The 15,573-nt window shown below is 37.3% G+C and overlaps 1 protein-coding gene across 3 annotated transcripts in view; it reads right to left on the reverse strand.

Annotated features, from left to right (window-relative positions):
* Sema2a (Semaphorin 2a) overlaps nt 1–15,573 on the reverse strand; it is a 559,198-nt gene that overhangs the window by 51,929 nt on the left and 491,696 nt on the right. For all 3 annotated transcript variants that reach the window (XM_072003211.1, XM_072003203.1, XM_072003191.1), the window contains one exon: nt 8,957–9,008. In XM_072003211.1, coding sequence (XP_071859312.1) covers nt 8,957–9,008 — 52 coding nt within the window. The remainder of the gene's footprint in view (nt 1–8,956; nt 9,009–15,573) is intronic.

Here is a 15,573-nt window from a genome sequence, read left to right on the forward strand (position 1 = left end):
GTATCAATCTAATACCGCAATCGATACTTTTCCATAGCATCGAGCAACCGAGAGTTCAGTTTGTTAATTCGTTGGAAAAAAAAGTACACGAAGCAACAGCGAAGTAAGAAAATTACCGGGTACGAATGATTTGTTCCACGTGTTTTCGCGAGTATGGCGCCAACGCTTCTGCAAGATGCACGAGCACCGACGAGTATGTCCCCGGTCGTCCATTGTGAGCACCACGTGTTATAACTTGCGTGAAACGTATGGGGCGCGGAGCAGTTCCCTCAGGACTGACGCACGGCCTCGAAACTTTTCTTCTCCCCCTTATGAAATTGTAACGCAGACACGGATTAGCATGGAGCCCATTGTCTGGCCTGTGCGCCAGGGAAAAACGCACACGTTCGCGTGACGCGTTATGTCGCGGAACCACGCTGCGATACCATCGAATCGATCCCGTGTTACGCGAGATGGACGGGCTAAGACCGCGTTTTCCGACTCTATTTTCATTGTTCCCCGTTCGTCGTCAACGGGTCTGGTTCGATTTAAGTCGGTGAAATTAATGGATCCGACGATCGTTCCCTCTCGCGAACCAATTCTGTCGCGTTCAAACGCTTCATTATGGAAATAGACAGCTAGCGAACTATACCCAGTGCCAATGAGGTAATTTGGTATACGCGTTACTCACGGAATGGACTCTCGTCGACCCTGGATTAGGATTGATTGATCGTGTCTTTGATTACACCACACCATACCGCGCTTCGTGTTTAATATTCCGTTTGACGATGAGGAGAAGTTGCAAATTGTATTTCCTTACTGAGCTCTGTCTATTAGGTTTGTGCAATACGGAATGATACCTTTTTTTTAAGTCAGATTTCTTAAACGTATGTAGATCCTTGGATATTTCATTAAAATGAGTTTCCTGTAATTATACTCAATTGTGTAATCTTCCTAATAATTATCTAATTTCATTCTGTATTTATAAAAATTATCAATTTTTTCATTCTTAAATTTTTGACAAAATGATTTATAGTTTCTTGTATTATATATATCTTCTTTCCTTATACCAGGGTTGGACAAAATAATGGAAACATCTCTTATATGTCACATACATATACAAATGTGACATAGGGTTAAATAAAACAATAAAACACCTGGTATATGTCATATCTGTATATGTATATGACATATAAGAGATGTTCCATTATTTTGTCTAACCCCTGTACATATTGAGAGGACATTGATCTTTTAAGAAGTTTGGCAATAAATAAATTGATATACAAAGGTAGACTTTTTATAATAAATATTATACAATGAATATTGGTTTACGAGGACAGAGTCACTTAAATATACACAGCTTCCTTTCTTCATCATCATGAATATACCCAACATCGCAAATTGTGCTTCATTTAGGAATTATCATAAATCACTGAACAATCACAACTTACATCAACCACCGATAATATCAATCTTCTACCTGATCTGAGCTACTCAAACATTATCCTCAAGAAATGATCAATATCCTCGATGAAAACAGGGTATTCTTTTATTCTCACCCATCTGTTACCTTCCAACGGACAACAAAGAGCATAATAAGACGTTCTATTTCGAATGGATCTGAGCATGAACAAACAGAAAGTGCGAAGCATAGAAGGACGGAAGTATCTTTGAGCGTATCAATTTCCCGTAGCCGTCTAAACCAGAATATACCGCCGCTGCGGTCTGCTTCCAGACCGCAATCGCTATACATGTATGCAAAACACGAAATTGCATCAGAAAGCGCCTATGCCCGTCTTCTTACCTTCCCTAACTCACTCTTTTCTCCTTTTTCCCTCCTTTTCTCTTTTTTCTCTTCTTTTTTTTTTTCGCTTTACAGTTCACCACGTAACGCAACGGTCCCCTTACTTGGCCAGCGCGAAACACCCCCGGGGGTTCGGTCACAGGGGGGATGGACGGTTCTGTGGCCTGGCTGAGCCTGCGCTAACGTTTTACGGCCACGTTACCACGCCACTACCACGAGTAAAATCGAAATCCCATTCCCGTTAATTCTCCATGGAATCGAACTCTGCGGTGGCAACGCCGGCCTCGCAATGGGATTTCATTGTAACTGCGCCCGACTCCGGGCCGGCTAACTTTCGCGAATTTTTCACGCTCCCACTCTTCGAGCCTTAAGCAACGTCGAGATCGAGTTTAACCCTCTCTCGTTCGAATTTTACTTTCTGGTAACAAGTATGTAAAGTCCCACCGCGGAAATTCACGTTCCAAGGTGTCTCGGTTGTGTTGTTCGTCCCACCGTGGACCCGTACTTTGTAATGACACCAGGGAACCTCGGAAGTTCGTGGAACAGCAGATGGAAGATTCTTTGCGAGAATGGTAATATGGCATTTATTAATGGGAAAATTGAAATTGGTCGAGCGTTTCAATTACTCGCGAGTTTTTAAGAGGATTTCAGCTGTATTATTTCAACTTTGTTTCGCTGCGGCAGTATCTGGCAACGAGCAGGATTAGGGTCGAGCCTCAGTTTTCACACGAGAAATATTATGAGATATGCATGCGCCTACTCAAAACGATAGAAATATTTTTCTAAAAGTACGTTACAAATGTTTCACTTGTAATTTTAAAGGTGGATAACAATCCTGACATTACGGTGCTCGTCCGTCCTCAAAGTCCAAGAAATGAACGCCTCTTCTGTCACTAATGTTAAACTTCAACTGAAATAAGTCTATGTTTGATGATTGAAACAAGAATCTTATGTTAGTTAAAATGTTTCAGCGACAGTGAAACGTAAAGATTTTGAAGGTAAGTCGATATGGATGGATGATGTGGCGTTTGAAAACCAGACGCTAAACGATGGACGTGTTAATGTTTGACCACGCCATGATGGTACCGCAATGAACAAAGTCGAAACCACAGTCACCCGGAATTCTCTATGGAACTAAACTCTGCGGTAACGTCAGCCTCGCGATGGAATTTTATTGCAACTGTTACGGTGTAACCGTTCGTGTTGAGCAACTTTAAACACAGAACAGCACCGTAACGTGACAAGATAAAAGATGAACTTCTCGTGAGTACGAACTGTCATGTACAACAGGAAGATACAAGTTTAATCGAGCGTTAGAGATGAAACTTGGCGGAAAAGGTTGAAGACATCCGATTTCTTTAACAAATGTTCATTACATCTTCATATTATCGTATTAAACAATGATTTATTTATTTACACTTAAAAAGTACACCGAATAAATTTAAATATCATCATATCACTATATCAATATCAATATAAATGAAATATTTCACACATTTTTATAAGTATAATTGAAATCTTTCCTACTTTTATCCACATTTTGAAATTAAAGCAGCCCATACATATGACACAAATACACCTGAATTGTTCTATATATCATCGTAACACAATCATCTTGTAAAATAATATCTCTTCCTCATACTACTCTTGTACCACACTTTTATCATCCTCTGTCTCTTACCAATCAAATCGTCACGTCAATTCTCCGAAAAATTTCAATTTCACACCCAGTTCGAATGCCAAACGGCACAAAGCACGCTAGCGTTAAGAGCCATCGGGACAGGCGTGAGAAATACGATACGCGACTGTTTTACGTGCTTCAATTTACCATTCGCGAACCGGACCGACGCGACGATCATAATTAAAGAAAAAAGGCCACGCTGGAAACATGATCTGTAAGCGGCTGACCATGGTCCCTGTCGAAAGAACGAAACTCGAGCTTTATCCTTTTTCCGGCATACGTCCAGCGATCGCGCGCGTTATTCTCTGCTTTTAAATTATTTTTTTTCGTAACAATCGTCACATCTGGCCATAGAGGCAACGAGAACGGGGTTGGTTCTCTAGTTTCTTTCTCCCTTTCTCCCCTCTTTATCTCTTTTACTCTTCAACGTTTCTTTTTCCTCTTTTATATATTTTTTCTTTTGATTCTCTATTTGGGGTGGTTTTCGGTTTCGCGACAGGTGGTACGGCAACGATACGTTGCCCGAATAATTGCGTTTTCGAATTGTCGTTTCCTCCCTCATGGTGGAACGTCGTTTCACCGTTCTTTGTGCCCAACCATGAAACCAGTATCGAGAAAGACTTTTTCTTCATCCCCGTCGAAACTCTTCGCCCCTCAGGGGAATCCGGTGGAATTCAATGGCCGATTTCAATGGACTGTAGAAGGTAAAGATACGTGAAAAGCTACTCTTCGAGGTACGTCCGATACCTCGAAAATTGTTTTCTCTTACGTCTCTCCCTCTGCTTCTTCCATCTTCTTTTCACCAGCCCTTTCTATCTTTCTTATTTCTTTTTCTTTTTTATCTATTATTATTATTTTTTTTTTCTATTACAATTAATCTTGTCTCTTTGTGCTACTCGTTATGCGAGGAAATTTATCAAATCCGAGGACCCTCGCGATTGATTCGAAGCGTCCGCGTGTGTGTTTTGCGTCGTTCGAGTGTAACGCGCGCTTTTCAATTTATTGGCTACAATCCACTCGAAATTTAATAACGTTCCACGTGCTCGTTATCTCCGCTTGTCATCAATAACTGCGGCTCTTCTTGTTCCTCTGTACACTAACACTTTGTCGTCGTCGCTTTTCGTGCAACGCTCTGGAGGATCGCGGTCGTGTTCGCGCGATATTGCGCCAAAGAATGACGCCATACCGAAATCATTTTTTTTTCTCCACTCTCCGCGAACAATCGAGGGAAATAGTCTTTCATATTTTAAAATGGATCGGTCGGGAAATTTTTATACGGAATTTTATTATTCCTCGGCTTTAAAATGTAAAAGTGTAGAAATAACCGTGGCTTCGTGGAAATTGTATAAAAGGTTGTTGTATAATGAACACAGAAACGTCAAATCATATTATATTCATGTTTTAATTAAGATATCACAAATGAATACAATTTCGGAACGAAAACAAAAATGAATTTGAGACGAAGTATTTTTATGAATAAAGTTAATTATGAATTTTTATGAAGCATTAATAAGTTTCTTATTTCTTTATCTTTAATAGCGATCGTTTCACAAATTTATAGATCTTCCTTTCTTGTATCAATCCAGTTAAAATCCATATAGAATGTTGCTCACATTTCATGTTCCTCACTCTAACCAGTATACTTGCAGAGTAAAATAAAGTTATTTATAACTTGAAGACTGAGCCCTAAACGTTATTTTTGTAAAGGAACTTTTATCATCGCTTTGATCTCTAGAATCAAACTTATTAATATCACCTACATATTTTGTGACACTCTGTAGAAGATTATTCATGCAACATGAAATCCTTGTCGAAAATATCACATACAAAAGATAAGAATTTAAAGCGTAATACGAAAAAAGACCTCATAGAATATCTCATAAAATAACACTTACATAAGACGAAATAAAATGATCTTCTGAGAGCTAATACAATAGCATTGAACTGCCCGATATCCATAACAATCCGATTGAAACGTCGTTTAGAAAAATCAATTCCATCGTCAGATTGGCCTTCTCGACGAAACAGGAATCGAAAATAAGATCGGTTGGTCGTTCAAGATAGCCCGTTATCGAGGCTGAAGTCGATCGCGAAACGAAAGGGCGGACAAAACTAAAGAAGAACGAAAGAAACGACGGAATGAAGGTTAATGGCAATTTCGATGGAGGCGTTTCGAGTAATGGACAGAAAGAAGAGAAAAAGACACGCGAACGAGGTATCTACGGATCGGATTTCGGTCTTTTTAAAAAGCGTTACAATGTGGTCGGCACAGAGGAAAATGGTCGGCCGTCTCGAGACTTGCGATCGTTCGACAAGGTTAAAAAGCAATTTTCCTTCCCTGACAATGTCGAACAATCGGACTGCAGGTGACCACGGTCACATCGGCATCACCGACATCGGTACCGACAAAGCAATTCCGATTCAATCTTCCTGAACGAACCACAACGATGGTATCCGTGGAAAACGAGCGCCAAGTGCAGCGCCGCTCAACAAGAAGTGCACCTGGGCGCAGGAAAAATTTAACCAGGTGCGGTTCGGCGAGATGCTAAACGAAAGCGTGGACGTGATTCAAAGCGGCGTATAAAGAAGATTGCAGCAATTTCATTGGCGCAATTATGCTTCTTTGGTGTTCTTAATACGGCTGGTGTGCTTCTCTGTTCCTTGTTTTGTCTTAGGAAATTGAGGAAACTGTACTTTGTTTCGTAGAAAATTTGTTGTAGTTGGATTTAGAATTAGCTTCTAAATGATAAAATAAAACGATAAATATCGCTTTATCAAAGGTATCGATAATGAAATGTAGTTCTTAGTACGCTTATACGTATACATGGATTAATCTTTGTGCGTTCGTCTACGGAAATTGATTGGACTTTACTCAACGTGTCATCGTAACTGAGTCCTCTTATTCTGGGAATTTACACAGATATGTGTACCATTAAAATTGACTTTTTTCACTCTGAAAATATACAAAGACACAACATAAGGAACACAGAAAAAGATGAAGGCTAAAGAATTCCCCTTTCTTGCTTCTAAAATCGAAACTTTTTAAGAATAACCAAAGAATTAATTATGCAGTGGAAACATCCCCTTTCAAGATTCTGGGTTACATTCAGGATAAACTTAAATTTAAATACGTTTATTCTGATAATTTACAATCCGAATATCATAACACCTAACGCCTTCACACGTATTCAACGACAGAACTTGTCCACTCTCACTCGCGCAATTAGACTTGCACGAAAATTCCATTTTTTTCCAAATATAATACGAAACCAACTAAAAAGGCAAAAATCTTCCTTCTCTCTCTCTCTAAAAGAAAGGGCTTCACAAAATATGAAATTTCACGGCGACCACCATTTCCAGTCTGCGTGCATTAAGCCGACATCGATTGTTCGACGTTCGCGGCACGACGAGAACAGAGTCGCGCGAGTGCATGCAGGCGAAATGGAAGAAAAGAGTGCGTGGAAAAAGCGGGACACGCAACGTTCGTCTACAATGGATCGCTTAGAGGCGAGTAGAGTCGTCAGCTGTCACGATGATGTAGGCGACGTTTCTGCCGGGATGATTGACAGTTTTATGGGGGACGACGAAGACCGTTTTTCGGATTTACGAGCAGAACGGAGTTTTATCGTGGCGCACGAGGGGGTCAAGCGTTACGCGACGTTTGATACTAATCGAAGCGTGATGCTGCAACAGAAGGCGGTTTTCGAATGTTGCTACGTTTGTTCGTTGTTTCCTTGAATTAAATGGTACGCGATTCGTAAAATGGCGCGCGAAGATGCGTCGACTGCGACCGGTCGTAAGATCCTGCGTATAGATTCATTTTTATTGCGCCAACTGGAATTTGAGGCGGACGGAGGTTATAAATGTAAATTACTACTTTTGTTGTTTCGCTGCCAGCTGTGCGATCCCTGCGTGTACCGGGCAGAAACAACGGGGGGTAAAATCGTGAGCATACAGAGGGGAGTTTTATGAAAACGAAGTTGATATTCTGTTTGTTTGAAAAGTAGCGGGCTGTTTCGATCTATGAATTTTAGGCGAATGTGTATTTTAAGGAGTGATTAAGTGTAAATTACTTTTCATTAATCTATTAGTATTCTTAATGAATTGCAAATATTTGTTGCAAATACACATTTTTATGAACGCTGAAGAAATAAGACTTAAAAATACTGTTGAGAATTGTGGATCTTAATTGCCGAAATAAAAGTAAAAGAACACTAAGGTTACACTTAGAATTCATATTAAAATGGTTTTAGATTTATTTAATAAACGATTTCCAGGATCTTCGTCGATATACATTTGTACGCGTCTCAGCACTCTCTTTGTCTCACCATCTTCTATACCAGACTGCCAACGGAACAGTTACATTCATCTATTTTTCGAGACGCCGCGCACACATATTTGCACACACTTATATTCACATACGTGTGTCACTACTACGCGGCCAATCTAGTCTAGCACACAAAATTATACATATCTCAATAGATACATTTATTTCCTTCGTCAAATATTGTCAATTTTAGAAAAGTTTTATTATTTTTCCTATACTCTATATATTCATATAACTTTGAATGTAATCAGAAATGCATAAGAATCTATAGTTCAGTTATTGATTCGAAGTGAATCATGAAAAATGCACCAGTCAAGGCACGAAGTATAATTAATTATATTTTACAAGATTCATCATTTTCATATATGATACATTAAGCAATAACATTTAGGTGCTCATTATTGACGATAATATAGCTACAATAAATATAAGTATAAAAGATTAAAATAGCTACTATGCGTATAATAGTAATGTAATCTCTGTTAATAATGCTATAAAGTTCTTTTCATTCAAATGTACTACTGGTTAACAAAAAATATAATTTTCTTTTGTAAGAAGAATTTTTTATGCGAGTCCCCAATTTTCATAGCTCCTATACATAGTTCTTGACCACTCTAAGAGTACTTTAAAGTTTTCACTCGAAGCTTACTTTCTTCCATCGTGGAACTTTTGAAACTGACATTAAAAGTTATTAGACACCATGATCAGAAACTTTAATATCATATAAAATTCCAGAAGTTGTCGATTATACTACCAGTAATAAACCATTCGAACTAGAAATGAGGATAATATTTCTGCGCTATGGTCTATAATATTTAAAGAAAATTTCAGTGAGTGGTATTTTTTATACCCAAGAATCAAACTTCACAATTTATTATATAAAATACTATGTATCTCATTACCTCATTATCTACTATTATAAAATACTATGAAAATGAAGTGTAGAATCTGATGAAAGAACGCAACATTGGGAAATGACATTATATTAGTATTATTCCAATGTGACCACAAAAATGTGAGGCTATGAAAATGAAAGTATATAATGAAAATATGGAATAAGCAATGAGAAAGTATAAAAAGAAAAACGATTCGTTGGAAAATAAGAATATGCGTGCAAATACTTTTTGTAGTCACCCTATGTGTTAAAAGACTGTGAATTACTCACCTCGCAATTAGAATGACTGATGTTGCTCAGATTCAGCCTGAACACCTTGTCCCTGTAACAAACGAGAAAAACGAAAATGAGCCAACGGTGGCGTAACAACAATTCGCATTAAACGCGGCGATAGCCGAAAGCTCGGGGTATAAATTTTCATTCCGTACGTCTGTGAGATACATTACCCCTGCTGGGCTGCAGGCTCGCCTTATCTAGTCACGGTTATGTATGGTTGTGTAGGAGGCGTGTGGCACTTTGCTTACGGCATTCTACCCGGCACGGCGGAACTGCTCGCGAACGCCACGGAATTTCTATGAGCATCGAAGGAAGGAAACCCTCGTCCCTACGTCTACCAATCTCCTGTATCTTCTTCCTCGACGGAGCCCTAACTTTCTTCGTTTCCGTTCTATCGCTTACTTTTTATTAGGATTTCCTTTGACGCATGATCCTTCGGCTAGGCCCAAGGTTATTAAACAAAAAATATACGCACATGTCATAAGACAATAACGAGGATGTGGATTGTCATGTAATTTCATATCTTTATAAAAAGAATTGTAGAACTGGCGAATGACTACTGTAGCGGATAAATGAAAGTTTAAAATTTATACACTATCAATTTCAGTAATTTTTGTATCAAAAGTTTTTTATCATATTCACAATACTTATCTATTCTGTGGTATATATTATATTTATTCGTTACTCTTATTAAACATAGATCGAGTTCATAAAAATATAGTGTCTTTATGTGCCTTTTATTTTATCAATTTTCTTTTCTCTGTCATTCCATACAGTGATTTGTTTCGTATAATCTAAAAACTATGGCGAGTACTCCACTCTAGATATTAGGTTGTCCGAAAAGTTTCTTTCTTTTTATGAGAAAATAATAGACGCACAACGTTTTTTGTTTTATATTATTTTGTCGAATTACGTACGATCCATTTTGTTCTGTTGACATTTCACAGACTTGGTTTCACGTTTGTAAAAAACATGTTTGCGAAAGAAAGGCACTTTTCGGACAACCTGATATTTTATACGTTTCAGTATGCATTCATGCAGTCATGCATTCTTTGGATCTTTGTATTTTTAAATTCATCATAACTGCATAAAAATACATCTAATAATAAAGAATCAAGGCAACGGGGTTTCTCATTTGGAAGATTTTTCCTCAATTCAGCGAATACAACTCTCTACATTCCCTCTAGAAATTCCAATGGCGTTAAACTAAACGTTTGTATGGCCGAAGCTACGTGTTCCACGGAATCGCCCGGAACCGGGAATTCGGAACGATTGAAGCTGGAACTGAAGCTAGAGCTTGGATTACATACAGCTCGTAGGCATATTTAATTTTCGTTTCCACGGCACCTTCGTAAGGATTCGGCGAGTTATTCACAACGAGGAAATTCGTAGTTGCCTGACATAGAAAATAGAAACCTTCGAGTTTTCTGCATAATATAAGAAATTTTTCTTATATTGATAACTGAACATTGGGATACATTTTACTGACTTTAAAAGTGAAACATAGACATACGTGTATAGAAACTGGTATAATATTTGTTTACGAGTGTGATCATGTTTAACTGCATTAACCGTTTTCGTTTATATGATAAATGGTAAAATTAGTGAAACTGATAAATACCATGCGAATAAAGTGCTTACAAATTGAAATCATTATAAATTTCTTATCCCAAAATACTTTCTTTCATCGATAATTAAACTTTTCCATTTCCTGGGGATTTCGAATAATACAATTACTAAGAATATTAGTACAAATCATAAATAATCTTTGATTGTTACACAGAAAGACAATATTACTTTGAAATATTTTTAGAATGTCTTACAACAATAAATCTTTAAATATACTCGAAGCACAAAAAGTTCACAAAAACGGAATATTTTAATTCACTTCGAAAATAAAAAAGTTCATCCTCATTCAATTTCTCACATTATGTTCATCATTACAATAAAATACCATGCACACTTCCAAGTCTACAAACACGTACTCGATTTTCAAATACCCTACACGATTACTTCAACCGTGCTATTCGTAAAATCCAGTCGACAAAACCGAATCGTTTCCACGGACGCGCTAATTAGCAAAAACTCCGCAGGACGATGCGGTCGGAAAATGATCGCGATTTCCCGTTACATCTACAACGAGATCGAATCGTGGGTGAAAACAAAAGTGCGTGTCGGCGGATCGAGCGAAATGGTACATGGAACAGCGAGCATCGGTGGCTGGGGTAAATCGAATTTACCCAGTTTCGAAATGTTTCGCAACATTAGCGCCGGCGCGCCACATAACTTTATTCCAATAACCGTTCGTCATTGGCCTTCAATAGAAAACACGCAGTCGGATGGAATGCGGGTTCAGAAAAAAAAAGTAAGAAGAAGAAAGACGAAGAAAAAGAAAAAAAAGCATAAAACGATGGAAAAAGACGAAAGAGAGAAATAAGGGTGAGAAAGGCAGTCGTTTGCTTTCCCTTCGAAGGTTTCCCTTGCTCATTCATCCGATGCACGCTGCCGTGAAAAAGTAAATAGCGACGTGGAAAAACAAATCCGTAGTTTGGAATCCGGCTACGCCGGCTTCTCGCTTTCTGGAGAAGTTTCCTGAAGGGCTGACGTGAACAGGTGAATGGGAAAGGCGGGGCGAGACCTTGTACGTGCAAGCTCGTCGCTCGAGACAACCGGAAAGAACGGGGGAAAAAATTTGTACGAAAGCAATTTGCGGGGGTGATCGATGGCGGCGGGAACGCGAGCGTAAAGTCATCGTGTTTTCGATTTAAAAAAACCGCCCAGTCAGCTTCGAAATGCCGGACCGTGGTATCCGATCTCTTTCGAGCCAGTTGAGAATTTCTACCGTTTCCCTTTTCCTTCAGCTTTTCATTCTGTAATTTTTCGATTGCCTCACGGAGCGAGTTACTTGCAAGAATTTTGATAGAATCGTAGACGTGACGATATATGTTTCTGGTCTGATGTCTTTTGTAGTTGAATTTCTTTTTATTCTTTTCTTCTTTCGATTGAACGTATGGTAGTTTATGTCGAAATGAATTACAAATTTATTGTTATATTTAAACAATTTGCTGATAGATTTTTGATCATTTCTATTGGTATTTAATCAACAATAAAGTTAAAGAAGATTGGCTTGGTATGGTTATAATATTTAATTAGCTTTGTAAAATGTTTCAAGGTATGATGCTTCGATTTAAACTAGTTTGATAGAGGTGTTATCTCTGCCGATTTTGTAATACCAATAGTAAATGTATTTGTTACATGATAAAAGTGTGATAACCTAAAATAACAATAGTACTATCATTCACTAAATTTTATTTTTGAATTTCCCCTTTTTAATTGATTCTTAGATTTACAATAAATTCTCTACTGAAACTCGAGACATTACTGTTAAACAAATCTGTATCAAAATAGTTGAATAAATTCTTGTTTGATGCATTTCTAAGTTGCCAGAATAGATAGAAATCACGAGCGATTACACAATGAAAATAAATATTTCAAAGTAGTTTCATATCAAAGTAAAGTAACGTACTCGACAAACTTGGAAATTCACTAGCCAGTAAATCAGAAAAGCGTCGGTGTCTGACTTGGTGTTGCACGTGACGTGACAGACAGCTCCGACCTGCAATGCATTATCCACTGTGTCGAGATCCAGTCCCCATCTTCCCCCTTAAATTTTCGATGGCGAAACGCACGTCAGGGAAGAGGTACCGTTGTTATTAGCATCAAAAGCTTTGCAAGAATAATGTATTTTCTGCGATGTAACATAATAGATGAATTTTAACAATTCGAGGTATGAATCACTTAACGAATACACATATATATAATTTGACTTGATTTTAAACGAAATATAAACCTTTACTGTCTATAGGCTAAAAGTTTAAATGAGACAAACTTAAGAGATATAACGTGTTATTATAGAATATTAAATAATTAAAAGATTTGTTCTATTAGATGTCTTTTTTTTATTATTTTTAATATAATCATATTTTATAATATGACCCACTTTTTTTAATCTAAAGAAGAAGATTAAAATTTTCGTGTTATATATTACCACATAATATACTGATTTATTTGCTTAAAATTTTCTCCGAACGATAAAAACTTCGTTAAATTTTGTGTCCTATTTTAATTATGAGATATAAAGGAACGAAGAAGAAATTGTACCTCGGTTTTAATTACACCGAATTGATTGATTTTAAACAAGACCCTACAAAATTTTCGTTCGTTAATTAAAAACGAAACAAGCGCGTCTCGGTTCAGCGCTGCTCCACAACTTTTCTCTTTTTTCCGAACCATTTGATTTAATATCACCAGTACCAAATACATATTGAATAAAACAATAACAGGAATTTTTACTTGTCATAAAAGAGGGAAAATGCTGTCAGAATCTGTTATCGATCCACTGTCTTTCATCGAAAGTTAATATCGCGGCGTTTAAACGGCGATGAACTAATATCACGATGATCGAGCAAATATGGCGCAGTAAAATCCTTCAAAAGAGTTTTATCTCACGCAAATCCCGTATAACGAGAAATTTCATTCCAGAACGATGAAACTTTTTCGATAGATTCGATTGTGAAATTTACTGCGCGTCGATTTCTTTCGAAAAACACATCGAACAGTGTTTGGCTGCTGCTTATTAGTCGAACAATAGAAGTGTAAAAAGACAAAAGAGGAAAAAATATAAATTGTTTGCCGATACAATTATCTCTAACATTATATGATACTTATCGATTTCAAACGTCCATGGCTGTATTACGGCCATTTCAATGCTGGAACGCTCGATTCTGATCGAATGCGTGAAATCTAATCACATCCGTCGGATTTCGATTGATTCGCTAAATGCGTTTGCCGTGTTTCCAGAATCGTACCACACCGTTGCCCGTTTAATTATGTAAAATATAGGGACATCGTTTAACGTTTAGATACTTCGATTACCAGATTTTTATATTTTATGTATGATAACGATAGCGGTTACATTGAACATTGTCGCATCTTTTGTTACTTAGATCCTCATCTAAGTATCAGACACATAAAACGGTTCAATACAATTCTGCAATCGACACTACCAATATTTGGAACAATATCTTATCGACGAATTTAATTTAAATAAACTTATAAATACACTTATTCGTTCATAGATTTCCTACTTTTGATTTTCTTCTTTTTCTCTTTCATTTTCTTTCTTTCTTCTAATGCAGGTGCAAAAGATTTATTTTGTCTTTTTGATATTATTTTGTACGTATGCAATACTATTTACTATTAATACAATACTATTATTTAATTATAATACAATACTCATTACAATGTATTCTACAATTTACGATCAGTGTTCTACAATTCCCTACACTTTTATATCAAAAGAATCGTCAACAAAATGAAGGAAATGTAGTAAAAATAAAATCAATTCGCCCGTAACATAAAATCGATTTCCCAGTGGCCAGGCTTTACTTTCATTAAGAGACGTTCCGCTGTATGCTCGTAGGTCGACCAATGAGGTATGTTGAATTAGAATAGAGAACGAACCGTGACACGGACTGAATTGGACTCTATTCGATGAACGAAGCGCAATGCATCTCATTATTCGAGCGACAAAGGAGTTTCAAATTAGCCAAGCGAAACAAAGTTAAGCGGTCACGTGTAAACTTTTATGAACATCTACTCATATAAACGTACATACTTCCTTTCATTTTCCATATCATGGAATACGATTTAGTTTTCAATGAAAATTAAACTTGACTTGCGAATAACGAAAACTTTTAGCAATTCCTATAACTTGCTAGAAAGTTTCAGTAGCAAATGCTTGGATGTGTATGTGTGTGTGATAAAACTATTATAGAAAGATTATTCACAAGAGAACATCAAAAGTCTCAAAAGTACTACAAATAGAGTGATCCTCTTGAAGTGCATTAACACGGTACTCGATACATCTAAATCTCGACATGAGAGTCGTTTATTGTCGAGAATGATGGGACTAATCGATGTCATTTTTCCGTAGCACTTCAATATCGACAATGGAAGCACATACTCGACAGCGCAATCTCGCAAGGCATTCACATAATTCCACTCCTTTTTCACGCATCACGTGGACAACGCTTTCCAATATCACGAATTCTTACCTCTGTCCAATCGATATGCAAAAAAAAAAAAAAAAAAGTAAGAATAAGCCTTAAAACTTATCCCAGTAAAATACATTTGGGGAAATAAAAGAAAAACAAAATGGTTTGTCAAAAGATAACGACTCAACTATAGAATACAATCAAAGAGATAAAAAGAAAAAAAAGGAAAACACACAGAAGAAGATAAAAGAGTAACAGATAAGTTCCATAAAATCGCAGAAAAAGCAAGATAAGGCTTCTGTTCCACAGGTTGCTAACAGGGTCGTGATGGAACGCCAAAGATTTCCGTATCGCAATATCATTTCAAGAAGACGAGATTCCAATGTTCGACACCGCGATGCTAATCCTCGCTACTCTCGTAGAGTAAAGAACGACTTCTTTCTTTTTTCCTCGACTCGGCAACTCGGCCGGAAGTCTGATAATTGCAAGCGTTCGATTAGCGTGTCTTAATGGCGGAGCGAACCGCAACGCAGCCATCGATTCTCCAACTACAAT

This window comes from Bombus fervidus, chromosome 1 (assembly GCF_041682495.2).
Source record: "Bombus fervidus isolate BK054 chromosome 1, iyBomFerv1, whole genome shotgun sequence".
In the NCBI taxonomy this organism is placed as follows: Eukaryota; Metazoa; Arthropoda; class Insecta; order Hymenoptera; family Apidae; genus Bombus; species Bombus fervidus.